The 14513-nt window shown below is 47.9% G+C and overlaps 1 protein-coding gene across 1 annotated transcript in view; it reads left to right on the top strand.

Annotated features, from left to right (window-relative positions):
• The window catches only part of Kif2c (kinesin family member 2C), a 24038-nt gene that overhangs the window by 6328 nt on the left and 3197 nt on the right, over positions 1 to 14513 (top strand). Inside the window, exons 5-19 of the mRNA XM_021199994.1 lie at positions 419 to 541; positions 1604 to 1723; positions 2965 to 3065; positions 3534 to 3629; positions 5125 to 5179; positions 5267 to 5429; positions 7819 to 7909; positions 8102 to 8165; positions 8242 to 8333; positions 8800 to 8942; positions 9901 to 10105; positions 10201 to 10311; positions 13366 to 13433; positions 13742 to 13847; positions 13941 to 14045. Coding sequence (XP_021055653.1) covers positions 419 to 541; positions 1604 to 1723; positions 2965 to 3065; positions 3534 to 3629; positions 5125 to 5179; positions 5267 to 5429; positions 7819 to 7909; positions 8102 to 8165; positions 8242 to 8333; positions 8800 to 8942; positions 9901 to 10105; positions 10201 to 10311; positions 13366 to 13433; positions 13742 to 13847; positions 13941 to 14045 — 1643 coding nt within the window. The remainder of the gene's footprint in view (positions 1 to 418; positions 542 to 1603; positions 1724 to 2964; positions 3066 to 3533; positions 3630 to 5124; positions 5180 to 5266; positions 5430 to 7818; positions 7910 to 8101; positions 8166 to 8241; positions 8334 to 8799; positions 8943 to 9900; positions 10106 to 10200; positions 10312 to 13365; positions 13434 to 13741; positions 13848 to 13940; positions 14046 to 14513) is intronic.

Here is a 14513-nt window from a genome sequence, read left to right as displayed (position 1 = left end):
TTTTTTTTTTTTTTTTTTTTTGAAGTTCAGTAACTGCTTACCTATGTCTCAGTTATAACCTTTCCTTGAGATTTCCAAATAGTTAGTCCATGGGCTTCTGAAGAGGTGGCCTGTCTCAGTCCTGATAAAGCACCCTAGAACAGTGGGGAAAGCCTACTCTGGGGATTGAACCCAGGGCCACATACATTCTAGATTAGCACTTGACCACTGAGCTATATTGCCAGCCCAAGACAAATGTTCTTAAGGGAGATAGGTATCTCTGCCTGCAGGCGCACAGGTCTACCAACCGCACAAATATTTGGGGGAGCAGTGCTTGCTTTCCTGGGCTCATTTCCAGGTGGCTTGGATCTGGCCTGCCTTGTGTGGAAGCTGCTGCTTTAGCTCATCTTGTAGCACTGATTGGCCCTCTCGGTCTTAGGCCTTCGAAGCCGCTCCACTCGCATGTCCACTGTCTCAGAAGTTCGAATCCCTGCTCAGGAGAATGAAATGGAGGTGGAGCTGCCTGTGCCTACAAACTCTCGCAAGCAGTTTCCTATTCCCAGTGAGTAATGAGTATGTTCTTGTATAAGCCCTCAGCAGCTCCTTATGTTTTACATGAGCCCCACTGAATTTCCCTGGGTCCCTGCATGCATACTTCAGGATGGGCTTTGTCATGAAGGGAGAAGCCTCTGAGACCTGCCTGACTGTACAGACTTGAGCCAAGCATGGCTCCTCATGCCAAGGCAGCCCTTTTTGACTTCTCCAAAGCCCCAGAAACCACATGGTTAACAGAAACAAAAATGGAGGAGAAGAAAAAAACATGGATGATGGCTGCTTGGACAACAGTTAACTCTATGGGCTCAGTGAACCAGTGACTTTGGTTGTCAGTACTTAAGAGATTGCCCCGGGTTTGAGATCAGCCTGGGCTACGGGGTGAAACTCTGGCTCCATATATACACATGAGCACGTGCGCACGCACACACACACCAAGAACAACAACAAAAATTCAAACTGAAAAAAGAAAAAAACAAACTGTGATATGGCAGAAAGGATGATCCATCATCCCTTCCTACCCTTGTGTGTGGTCTTGATCCTTTCATGTAGATGGACTTAATACATACAACATAATCTAGAGCCTCATAAAATCTTCATCTACTTTACCCAACCAGTTGAGAAAGCACTTTAATGAAAATTATTATTGGGTTGGGGTTATAGCTCAGTTGTTAGAATGCCTGGGTTCCATTCCTGGTGCCACATAAAAGGACATAGTGGAGCTCATATGAGACACTAGCACTCTTGAGGCGGAATGATTACAAGTTTGACTTAACCTCAGTTCAATCATGGTGAGTTTGAGGTCAGCCTAGGCTATGTGATACTCTGTTTCAAAACAATTGTTTTGGGACAGGGTCTCTCTCTTTCATTCTTTACCCTGTGATAGCCTAGAATTTATCCTAGGCTGCCCTTGAACTTGGAAAAATCATTCTCCCTTAGCCTTCCAAGTGCTGGAATTACAGGTGGAAGCTGCTTTGATGTTTAGCATGGCCCTTGTCCCCCGCCCCCGAGATTCAAGGACAGCTGTTCCATGCTGCCCGCTTCTCCAGTGACTCTTGTTCTTCCACAGCAGGCCACCCTCGGCCCTCCTGCTCCACAGTGACAGAATTGCCGTTGTTGATGGTCAGTGAGGAGGCAGAAGAGCAAGCGCACTCCACCCGCAGTACCTCATCTGCAAACCCTGGGAACTCAGGTAGATAGGCGGGGCCTGTGTGCTTGCCCTCTAGCACAGGACAGGAGTTAACACTGGGCCTGCCTGGGTCTGAGTTCAAACCCTTTTGTTACCTTGAAGGTATGTTACCCTGTGCTTATAGACTGAGTCCTCCACAAGACACAGTTTGTTAGAAGCCACTTGGTGAGATGGATGGACTCAACCCAGAGGGCTTTCCCCAGGGAATGACTGGCTTTTTTTTTTTTTTTTTTTTAAATTAAGATTTATTGATTTTAGCCAGATGTAATGCCTCATGCCTTTGATCCCAGCATTTAGGAAGCAGAGGCAGGTGGATCTTTGTGGGTTTGAGGCCAGCCTGGTCTATAGAGGGAGTTTCAGGACAACCACAGCAACACAGAGAAACCTTGTCTGGAAAAACAAACAAAAAGATTTATAGATTTTTATTTTACTTTTTAAATGTGTATGAGTGTTTTAATTGTATGCATGTCTGTGTACCTGGTGCCTGTGGAAGTCAGAAGAGGGCATCAGATCTTCTCCGTTGTGAGCTACCGTGTGGGTGCTGGGAATCAATCCTGGGTCTTCTGCAAGAGCGAATGGTCTTAATCACCGAGCCACCTCTCCAGCCCTGACTCATTTTGATTCTACAGGAAATAGCTGCATAAGCATAAAGAGAGCTTAGGTCAACACCAGAGTGGGGTGATTATCACTCTGCTGTCACTCCAGCCCAGTTAGTGCTCCATGGCTTGTCCGTCCAAAGGTCAGATCTGTTGCTTCTTGCATTTACTGGTTTACAGACAAAAAAAATCTACAAAAGGGGGTTAGGGTATGTTGGTGAGGTGGCTGAACAATAAAAGATGCTTGCCACCAAGCCTGATGACCTGAGTTCTATTTCTGGATCCCACATGGTAGGAAGAGAGAACTGACTTCTAAAAATTTCCCTGACTTCCACATGTATGGTGTGCCTGAGCGTGCGTACAAATACACTAATTTACAAATAAGCTGGACATCGCTCACACCTTTGATCCTAGAGTGTGGGAGGCAAAGGGAGGGCAAATCTGATCTATAAAGGAGATCAGCCGGATGTATCTACAGTGAGTTCTGAGACAGCCAGAGCTACACAGAGACGCTGCCTTGAAAAAAGCCAAAATAAGCGGAAGCAGATAGGGTCTAGAGAAGGAAGACCTGCTTTATGAAAAGTCCAGTGCTCAGGGACTAGCCAGAGACTGACAGAGGGAAGTCGGTGTGTTTCCTTCTCTTCTTAGTTCGGAGGAAATCGTGTATTGTGAAGGAGATGGAGAAAATGAAGAACAAGCGTGAAGAGAAGAGGGCCCAGAACTCAGAGCTAAGAATAAAGCGAGCTCAGGTGACTGTCGGGAGATGTGGTCGAGAGTTTCCGCACAGGCCCCTGACAGATGAGCAGTCAACTGATGACCAGCTGAGCCATACTTGGTTTTGATTGGCCAGTGGGGTGGCCCATCTTGTCCTCACTAGGTGTAATGCTTTTGCTGGGCACACCTGCTTGCTTTCTTGTCCATCTCCTGTAAGCTGTATTATCACAGGGTGGAACCGGTGGCAATGAAGGCTCCTTAGCTGGGCAACTGCTCTGAGGCAACCCATTCTTGCTTTGCCTCCTAAGATGGTGAAAGCAGCTCTCGTCCTTGGTGCATGCCTGTGCTCCCACTAGTCCTGCCCTCAGGACTTTATGCCTGGCCTCTCAGACTGGAGCCGGGGTGAGGCACTCCTTAGCTGTGGAGCTGTTGCTGCCTGTTAGCTCTGGGTCTAAGAGCACCCACACCTGAACAGTCTGCCTTTTGTCCCTCCTGCCTCACAGGAATATGACAGCAGCTTTCCAAACTGGGAATTTGCCCGGATGATTAAAGAATTTCAGGTTACTATGGAATGTAACCCTCTTACTGTGACAGACCCTGTGAGTATACCAGAAAGTCTCCTTCTCTTCCCTGAGCACATAACCACTGAAGGACAAGGAGAAAGCGTGCAGAGATCACCATGCACTCTGGAGTGTTATCTGGGGGATGCTTCTCTTTCCCTCACCTCCCTCTGTGTGTGACCTGCCACGTACATCCAGTCTGTCTGTCTTTCTGCGTTTAGTGTTTATGGGGCTTGAATCTGGTACTCCATAGAACTGAGCACAGTCTCCCATTGAGCTATATCCCTGGTGGGGCCTCCCAGCAGTTTTTAAAGATAGTGTCTTCGGGCTAGAGAAATGGCTCAAGAGTTAAACACCCGGGTTCGATTCCCTACATGGTGCCTCACAACCAGCTGTAATCCCCTGCTTCCTGGGCACTGCTCCCATGTGATACATGGACATGTACAGGCCGGCACTCGTTCATATTTACAAAAACAAAAGGGAGACACTTTAAAACTGCCTGGCCTAGAACTTGCTGTGTAGACTAAACTTGCTTTAAACTCACACAATCTTCTTGCCTCTGTCTCCCAAGCTGGAATTACAGGGACATGCCAGTACACCCAGTTAGCAATGTCCTTCAATTAGCCTTGTTTCCCCCATCAGGGTGCTTTTGCTCACTCCCATATGGATGACAGGACGGCTTGCCGGACTCAGTTCTCTAACGTGTGTGCCAGGGGTTGAACTTGGGTCTTCAGGCTTGGTGTCCTGACAGCCTGAGTCTGCTGAGCCATCTCCTAGGCTGGTGTTTGTTTGCCTGGTTTTTTCCCCTTCTTGAGACAGAGTCTCAATGTATGGTGAGATTACAGGTATATGCTGTCAAAGTTGGCCTTAAAAAAATACAAAGCAAGGCCTAGAGAGATGACTCGGCAGTTAAGAGCACAGGCTGCTCTTCCAGAGGTCCTGAGTTCAGTTCCCAGTAACCTCATGGTGGCTCATCTGTAATGGGATCTGATGCCCTCTTCTGGTGTGTCTGAAGATAGCAACAATGTATTCATAGACATAATAAACAAATAATTCTTTAAAAAAAAAAAAAAAACCAAAAGACAGAATTCTGGGTGTATTGCACATGTGTGCACATGCCATAGCATACATGGAAAAGGTCAAAGAACAACTTACTGAGTTGGGCCTCCTGTCTTGTGGGTTCTGGGTATAGAACTCAGATTATCAGGGTTGACAAAAGAGCTTTTGCCACTGGGTCATCTCATCAGCTAAATCTTTTGTTTTTAAGTACTTTAGGGGAAAGCATTAGTTAAGGCTCAGATGAGGTGCTCTCTGCTTTAGGCTGGCCTGACTGCTAAGGGCTAGTTGAGTAGTGCTGAAACCTTGAAGGCCATGGAGTAAGAGAACCAGGACCACTCAGAATGACTTTCTTGTCCCCTAGAATGGTTAACAGGGTTCTTTGTCCCTTGCTAGAGCCCAGAAAGGGGTTGGGGATGAACTCTGCTTTGGTACTGTTCTGACCTCCCTTTGGCTGTCTCCCCTCACTCTCTTGCAGATTGAAGAGCACAGGATCTGTGTCTGTGTCAGGAAACGCCCACTGAATAAACAAGGTGAGCTGTTGAGTCAGAAGCAGGGGGCTGACTGAGAGGAAGGTCCTGTGTTCAGGGAGCATCCCCTGAAATCTTCTCCTTCTGCAGAACTGGCCAAGAAAGAAATTGATGTGATTTCTGTTCCCAACAAGTGTCTCCTCCTGGTGCATGAGCCCAAGTTAAAAGTGGACTTAACAAAGTACTTGGAGAACCAGGCTTTCTGCTTTGACTTTGCGTTTGATGAAACAGCTTCCAATGAAGTTGTCTACAGGTGAGTCCTCTACTCTTGTTTATCTTCCTCATGGCCACTTTCACCCCCAAGTCTTTTTCTGTCTGACAGCGGACGTTGAACTCCTTGCTGATCTGTTAAGTTTTATTGGGTCAGCTTTCTGATTCAGGAGTTCTGGCCCCTCTAACCATGAGATCTAGTTTGGGACCTGCCATGTCACCTTTTAAGCTATAGCAGCCCTGCCTTAGATGACTCATGCGTGAGACAGTGCCCACTGCACTGAGGCTCATGGGTAGGCGCCAGCAGTTCTCTTTGATGTTTTGTTGGGACAAGACCTCATTCTGTAGCCCAGGCTATCCTAGACCTGTCTGTGTTGCTTGCTCAGATGGTCTTGAACCATGACAGTCCTGCCTCAGCCTCCCAAGTACTGAGATTACACCTTCCAGTGGTTTATGCAGCTACCTCATGGCCCACATGAGCTTAGACTCAGGTATCTTCAGATCTACCCTGTCCAGTACGCCACTCAGCACTTAAGCTTACACCTTTGGTTGTGAGGTTAGTCTTTCATGTCTGAGCCATCTCGCCAGCCCAGCATTTAATTCACAATGAAGGTTTGGGGAAGGTGGTTGGTGGTGGGGTGTGTTTGTGTGGATGCATGAGGAGGAGGTGGGCATGGTATGCCATGGCATGTGTGTGGAAGTCAGGACAGCTTTGCGAGGTCAGCTCTCTCCTTCCTTCGCCGAGTGCAGACTTGGACAGAAAGCAGTTTTTATCAGCTAAGTCCCAGCCTTCAAGGCTTTGGGCTTGTCAGACATTTTCTTTTTAAAGAGGTTTGGAGGTGCAGTCTTACACTTCTGGTACTGGGGAAGCTGAGGTGACAGGTCTTGACATTAAGACCAGACATTGTGTCATAGAATCCTAGCCTAGTGGCTTATGCCTGTCATCCCAGCACTTAAAAAACTGACACAGGAGGGCTTGTAACTTAAGGCCAGCCTAGGCTACAGTGTGAGAGCCTAACTATGACAGACATTCTATGTAGTTCACAAAGGACATCTTTTTACCCTGGTTTTCCTTCCCTTTGTAATGCATCCCGCGTGGTGGGGTCGGAAGAGGGGCTGTTTGCCTTAAAGTTTGGGTCATCAGCTTGTTCCTGGCAGGTAAGGTGGACACTGCCTGCACCCCTTTATTTAGCTAGTAGTTCAGATTGGTTAGTGGGATGGATCAGGGTAGACCTTGAGAGGAATACTCTACTTAAGGAATTAAGACTTGTAACTTGCCGGCGTGGTGGCTCACGCCTTTAATCCCAGCACTTAGGAGGCAGAGGCAGGCGGATTTCTGAGTTCAAGGCCAGCCTGGTCTACAGAGTGAGTTCCAGGACTGCCAGGGCTGTACAGAGAAACCCAGTCTCAGAAAACCAAAAAAAAAAAGAAAAGAAAAAGAAAAAAGACTTGTAACTTGACAGGCAGTGGTGGTCACGCCTTTAATTCCTTTAATCTCGTGATTAGAGGACAGCCTGGTCTACAGAGTGAGTTCCAGGACAGCCAGGGCAACACAGAGAAACCATGTATTTTTGTTTTTGTTTTTTGTTTTTCAAGACAAGGTAAAGTTTCTCTGTATAGCCCTGGCTGTCCTGGAGCTCACTCTGTAGACCAGGCTGGCCTCAAACTCAGAGATCTGCCTGCCTCTGCCTCCAAAGTGCTGGGATTAAAGATGTACTCCACCACTGCCTGGCTGAAACCCTATCTTAAAAAAATGAATCAAACAAAAAGACTTGGAGCTCTACAAAGGACCATGTTCTAGGGAGCACATTTTGCAAACAGAGTTTTTTCCTTCATGTTCTTGAGTTGCTGTGGACTCAACCACAGAGGGAAAATACTCCCGAAAGAGTGGCAGTGACCGAAAGAGCGGCAGTGAGATGGCCTACCAAGCCTGGTGACCTGAGCCAGGGCCCCAGGTTAGGGTGGCAGAAGGAGAAAACTGACTCCCACACGCTGTCTGCTGACCTCTCACCATGTGTCACACCATGCCACCAACCCACATGCACACAGAGAAATACATGGAATTGAAAAGTTAGAAAGAACGGTTTTGTCTGTCCTGAACATAGACTGATATTTTCATTTTTTCCCCGAACAGTAAAGTGTAAGAATAGGGTATAAATAGGATATAAATAATCTAGAGATATGTGATAATGTATATAAGTACTATGCAAACATTATGCCATTTTATACAATGGACTTGAGTAAGAGTCAACTCAGTGACACTGTCTGCTTAGCATGCTAGGCCCTGGGTTCTGCCCAGAAGAAAGAAAAAGGAAGTGATTTAACAGCAGCCATGTGCTGAGTATCCGTGGGGGTCCCCGTAAGCCAATGCCTCTTGGATTCTAAGGGGTAGCTACACAAATGCACTTCCTCTACGCTGTCTTTTCTCCTAGGTTCACAGCAAGGCCACTGGTACAGACAATTTTTGAAGGGGGAAAAGCAACGTGCTTTGCCTATGGACAGACAGGCAGTGGGAAGACACATGTGAGTATTTCAGTCTGGAGAGAAGGCCTTAGTAAGCGGTAAGTTCTTGAGAAGGAAGATAGACAGATGCCCAGTCAACTAGCATTTGCTATGCCAGATGCAGCGAGGGGCTTTAGATAGGTCCATCCTCCTGGCTCTGGCATGGGCCACTGTGCTCTGCTGGGCTGTGTCACTTGCTGTTTCCCTTTGCAGACAATGGGTGGAGACCTGTCTGGTAAAAGTCAGAATGCATCTAAAGGGATCTACGCCATGGCTTGTGAGTAGACCGTTTGGCTACATTGGGATTGGGTATGGACAGCAAGCTGCTTACTTAGGGAGGCTCTTCCTTCCAGCCCGGGATGTCTTCCTTCTGAAGAATCAGCCTCGATACCGGAACTTAAACCTGGAAGTTTATGTGACATTCTTCGAGATCTACAATGGGAAGGTAAAGTGACTTAAAACCTTGTGTGCAAGCCGTCCTCCCTTGACCACCACCTTTGCTTGTTTGTTTTTTGGTTTGTTTTTCGAGACAGGGTTTCTCCATGTACCCCTGGCTGTCCTGGAACTCACTCTGTAGACCAGGCTGGCCTCGAACTCAGTGATCCACCTGTCTCTGCCTCCTGAGTGCTGGGATTGAAGGCGTGCAGCACCACCACTTGGCCGGCTGCTGTTGTTTTTGAATTTGTTTGTTTGCTTGCTTTTAGTAGTCTCAGCTTTATAGATGGAACAGGCTAGAGTGGTTCAGTAACTTGCTCGGGTTGGTACAGCTAGAAAAGCCATGGCATTGATGTGAGTCATAGAAACAGGTTCACTTGCTACTGGTCTGTTACCTGAGCAGGCTGGGGCCAGCTCTGCAGGAGCAGGGTACCCAGCACCTATGGACCTAATCTCATGCTCTCTGCCTGGCACAGGTGTTTGATCTGCTCAACAAAAAGGCCAAGTTACGTGTGCTGGAGGACAGCAAGCAGCAGGTGCAGGTAGTGGGACTGCAGGAGTACCTGGTCACCTGTGCTGATGATGTCATCAAGATGATCAACATGGGCAGCGCCTGCAGGTCAGAGTTCTGGCAAGGGGAGGGAATTACTTGTAGTTCCTGGTTCAGGCAATGAAGTCTTAGATGCAGAAACAGCATGAGCAGGAGAAGCCATCTCTTTCTCATAGCTGTACTCAGCACAGCAGCTGTGATGGCCTCGGCCTTAGGGGACCTCGGTAGGTCTCAAGGACAAACTTAGAGCGGCTTAAATCTAACAAAGGCAGGCTTTACTGACAGACATTCTTGCCTGGGATCTGTGAGCTTCTTGTTTGCCCTTGTGGAAGAAGTGGGCATCCCTGAGTCTATTGTGAGCCGGAAGTAAATGAGCACCTTCCTGTGCTGGCACATACAGTGGGACATTGGCATGCAGTGGGGCACTGAGAAGTTGTGGGGCTCAGATTTCTTCCTCTCTGTGCTTCCTTTGCATGTGAGGCAGGTGCTCAGTTATAGCTCCATCCACACAAGAGCCCTCAAGTTTGCACCTAGTCCCCTTTCCTTGTGGCCATCAGCCCCTCTCTGTCTTCATGAGCCTGAGGTCTGGCTAATGCCCCAGCACAGACTCAGGTACTGATTTGACTGCCTGGAAAATACTAGGTTAAGAGGACAAAGTAGATGTTAGAGAGGGAAGACAGGGGACTTTTTTTAAGATTTCTTTATTTATTTGTTATATGTAAGTATGCTTTAGCTGTCTTCAGACACCCCAGAAGAGGGCATCAGATCTCGTTACCGATGGTTGTGAGCCACCATGTGGTTGCTGGGATTTGAACTTAGAACCTTCGGAAGAGCAATCAGTGCTCTTACCTGCTGAGCCATCTCACCAGCCCCCGACATGGAACTTCTTAGGATCCTGATCTATATCCTTCCTTTACCATAGGTTTCACTGCTGGGCCCTAGGGTGGTGTAGGACCCCGGGGGTTCTCTGGGGGATAGTGGTCCCAAAACTTTATAACCTTTCTTTGTCTTTCCCTCCTTTTAATAGGACTTCTGGACAAACATTTGCCAACTCCAATTCTTCCCGCTCCCACGCCTGCTTCCAGATTCTTCTTCGAGCTAAAGGGAGATTACATGGCAAATTCTCTTTGGTGGATCTGGCAGGGAATGAACGAGGGGCCGACACATCTAGTGCTGACCGGCAGACTCGCATGGAGGGAGCAGAAATTAACAAGTCTCTCCTGGCTCTGAAGGTAGCAGGCCGGTGTTAGTGGAGCCTGGCGAACAGCTGGGAAGGGAGAGAGTAGGCTGTGAGAGAGGTTCCAGTTTTTTTTCTGTTGCCCCATAGGAGTGCATCCGGGCGCTGGGACAGAACAAGGCTCACACCCCATTCCGTGAGAGCAAGCTGACCCAGGTGCTGAGGGACTCGTTCATTGGGGAGAACTCAAGGACCTGCATGGTGAGTGGGGGGCTTTGCAGGGGGGCTTGCAGAAGACCCAGCTGCCCTGCAGATGCTGACCTGTCTGTGGGCAGGGAGCTCATCAACACTTCGCTGCCTGGGTTCTCAGGCTCTTGACTAACTGACCTTCACACCCTGCAGCCTCCATGTTGCCTATAGGTAAGGAGGAAAGAATCTGCTCTCTCTGTGTAGGTGCAGCTCTTGGTTTGAGTACAGCCGTTGTTCCCTTACCAGGAAAAGGGTTCTGGAATTCAGGAAGTGAACCTTAGTAGATACAGAAGGGAGTCTTTCCACAGCTTCCCTCTGGGTCCATGGCTCGTACTGTGGAATCTCATTCCAAGCCTCCAGTAACTTCTTCATTCCCTACTTTTCTTTTTTCTTTTCTTTCTTTTTTTTTTTTTTTAGAGACAGGGTTTCTCTGTGTAGCCCTGCCTGTCCTGGAACTCACTTTGTAGACCAGGCTGGCCTTGAACTCAGAAATCCNCCTGCCTCTGCCTCCCGAGTGCTGGGATTAAAGGCGTGTGCCACCACGCCTGGCGTTTGTTTGTTTTTTAAAGATTTATATATTATTATAATTAACTACACTGTAGCTGTCTTCAGACATACCAGAAGAGGGCGTCAGATCTCATTACGGGTGGTTGTGAGCCACCATGTGGTTGCTGGGAATTGAACTCAGGACCTTCTGTAGAGCAGTTAGTGTTCTTACCCACTGAGCCACCTTGCCACCCCCCTTTTTTTAAAAAAAATAAAAAAGATTTATTTGTTTTATGTATGTGAGTACACTGTCATTCTCTACAGACACACCCGAAGAAGGCATTGGATCCCATTACAGATGGTTGTGAGCCACCATATGGGAGCTGAGAATTGAACTCAGGGCCTCTGGAAGAGCAGGCAGTGCTCTTAACTGCTGAGCTATCTCCCCATTTTGGTTTTTTGAGGCAAGATTTCTCGGTGTAGTCCTGGCTGTCCTAGAACTCACTCTGTAGACCAGGCTGACCTCAAACTCAGAAATCCGCCTGCCTCTGCCTCCCCAGTGCTGGGATTAAAGGCAGAGCCACGCCCTCCTGGCCTTCCTTCCGGCTTAATCTCCAGGTCCTGCTAAGTGAGATCTGCCACTATCCAGAGCACACCTCCTCTTCCCGAAGAATAGGGTTTTTCCATGGATAGACTTCTCTATCTCTACTAGCATTAGTGTTAATTAATAGTAATTATTAGTGTACTAATTAGTTAGTACTCCTGTTCCCTCCTCCCTCTCTGTCAGTATAGAGGATTGAACCCAGACTTCCAGTGTCTCGCCAAGTGTTTTACCCTGAGCTTTCTGTCTAAGCTGTAAACCCTTCTCTTGGAGGCATCACCTCAGGGATTGAGTAACCGGAGCAGGAGTCACCAAGTTTTGAGATGTCTCTTTGATAGAGGAAATTAAAGAAGCAGAAGACAATTAGGGGTACCTTTAAAGCAGAGAACCCAGCCAGGCTTGGTGGCCCACCTATAGTTAGGGTCACTAGGCATCAAGTTAAAGATGGAGTATCATTTAGAATCAGCCTGGGCAAGGTGAAGAACCATACTGGAAACCTTTAGTTTTCTTTGTTTTTGAGATACAACAAGCTAGCCTCAATTTCACAGTGATCCTGAGGATAAGGATTATAGATATGATGTACCACACCATTGGGAGCCTCATTTTCTTTGTTTTTTTGTTTTTTTTCTGAGACAGGGTTTCTCTGTATACCCTGACTGTCCTGGAACTCACTCTGTAGACCAGGCTGGCCTCGAACTCAGAGATCCGCCTGCCTCTGCCTCCCAAGTGCTGGGATTAAAGGCATGCATCACCACACCCAGCGGGAGCCTCTTTTCTTTATTGGGGAGTGGAGTTTAGTCTCTCTTTATAGTCTGACTGTCCTAGAAAGTGCTTTGTAGACCAGGCTGGTCTCAAGCTCACAGGTCTACCTGCCCTGCCTCCACAAAGTGATGGGATTAAAGGCATGTGCCACCACACCTGGCAAACTTTTTCTTTTTTAAATATTTTTAAGTTTCGAGCTAGAGTAGCTGGGTGTGGTGGTGCACGCCTTTAATCCCAGCACTCAGGAGGCAGAGGCAGGCGGATTTTTGAGTTTGAGGCCAGCCTGGTATACAGAGTGAGTTCCAGGATAGCCAGGACTACACAGAGAAACCCTGTCTCGAAAAACAAAACAAAAAGTTTTTAGGGCTGGAGAGATGGCTCAGCGGTTATTGGCTGTTCTTCCAGAGGTCCTGAGTTCAATTCCCAGCAACCACGTGGTGGCTCACAACCATCTATAATGGGATCTGATGCCCTCTTCTGGTGTGTCTGAAAACAGCAACAGTGTACTCACATATGTAAAATAAATAAATCTTTATACATATTTTTTAATGTATGTGTATGAATATTGTGCTTGCATATGTATGTGCACCACAGATGTGCCTAGTTGGGAGCAGGATAACTGATCTTTGGAATTGGAGTTCTTATGGTTGTAAACGGCCATATGGGTGCTGGAAATTAAACACAGGTCCTTAGCAAGAAGAGGTGTTCTTAACCACCAAGCTATCTCTCCAGTTCTTTTCCTTTTTCCAAACTGTTTCACTATATATAGCTTTGGCTGGCCTGGAACTCATTACATAGACCAGGCTGGCCTCAAACTCAGAGACCTGCCTGCCTCTACCTCCCAAGTACTGGGGTTAAAGGGTATGTGCCATCATGCCTGACTTTTTTTTTTACATTTTAAACCTGTGTTTATTGTGTAAGTGTACATATGGACATGTGCCGTGGTGATCATGTGAAGACAATTCACTGGAGTCTGCTCTCCTTCCTCCGTGTAGATCACATTAGCCTTTACTTGCTAAGCCATTTCACCAACCCCCTGGAGCCGATTTTTAAGGTTGCCCTAGTTTATATGCCCCGGAACGAATGGCCTAGCAGAGCACATGTGCTTCAGTCTCACCTGTTGGCTGACACTCCTGGTGCCTTCTCCAGGGGCAGAGTGGCTTGTGCCCTCAGTCCCTGACTCTCAAGCTCTAACCATGAGTTCCCTCTTTTCTCAGATCGCCATGATCTCACCAGGCATAAGCTCCTGTGAATACACGTTAAACACGCTGAGATACGCAGACAGGTATGCTGGCCTTCATCCTGGTGGGACAGACAGGGAACAGCAGTGGTGAGACAGGCAGCACCCAAGGGACGGCTGAATGTCCTCCATAAACAGTAAATGTGTGTGGAGGTCAGCTGCATGCAGGTCCGTCCCAGTCCTTTCCAGTGTAGAGTCTGAGTGTCTCTCCACATCAGCGTCAGCCTCTCCTTGGCTGAAGACTCCTGCTACTCACCCCTTGGATCCCTAAGACTTGTTGTCTTGAGCGGTGGTACACTCCTGTAGTGAGCGCCCAGGCGGCTGCTGGGACATTCAAGCCCTTATTTTCTCAGAGTCAAGGAGCTAAGCCCCCACAGCGGACCCAGTGGAGAGCAGCCAGTTCAAATGGAAACAGAAGTGATGGAAGCCAGCTCTAATGGGACTTCCCTGACTGGCAATGTAAGTGGGGGAGGGGGTAAGATGCAGTGTGGCCTTGAGATGGACCTTGGGCCATCTTTACCCTGTTATCCCTCTCTTTGGTCTGTTCTTCAGGAGGAGGAGGAGCTGTCTTCCCAGATGTCCAGTTTTAATGAAGCCATGACTCAGATCAGGGAGCTGGAAGAGAGGGCCATGGAAGAGCTCAGGGAGATCATACAGGTGCGAACTGGCTCCAGCCAGGGAAGGATCTGCAGGCCACTCTGAGCCCGCAGAGCTCAGCTCCATCCCTGCAACATAGGCTGAGCTGGGCTGCTGTGGCTCCTGGTTGGGGTGGGACAGGGCAGTCCTCTACAACCAGCTCTCCTCAGTCTCTCTTCTAGGAGAGTTAATGACACAGGCTCTCTTGTGGCACCGTGCTGCTGTCTAGGGGTGAGAGGATCCTGCATGTAAGGGACTGTCATTCAGTGAGTCCTACAACACCACCTATTGAAAGGCCTTTAGTCTCACGGAGCCTGTTTCCTTTTCTCTTTTTTTTTTTTTTTTAAAGATTTATTTATTTTATGTAAGTACACTGTGGCTGTCTTCAGACCCTCCAGAAGAGGGCGTCAGATCTTGTTACAGATGGTTATGAGCCACCATGTGGTTGCTGGGATTTGAACTCTGGACCTTTGGAAGAGCAGTCGGGTG

The sequence above is a fragment of the Mus pahari genome, chromosome 6 (assembly GCF_900095145.1).
Source record: "Mus pahari chromosome 6, PAHARI_EIJ_v1.1, whole genome shotgun sequence".
Classification (NCBI taxonomy): Eukaryota; Metazoa; Chordata; class Mammalia; order Rodentia; family Muridae; genus Mus; species Mus pahari.
Note: the sequence above shows the minus strand (reverse complement) of the source record. Positions and strands in the feature narration are given on the sequence as shown.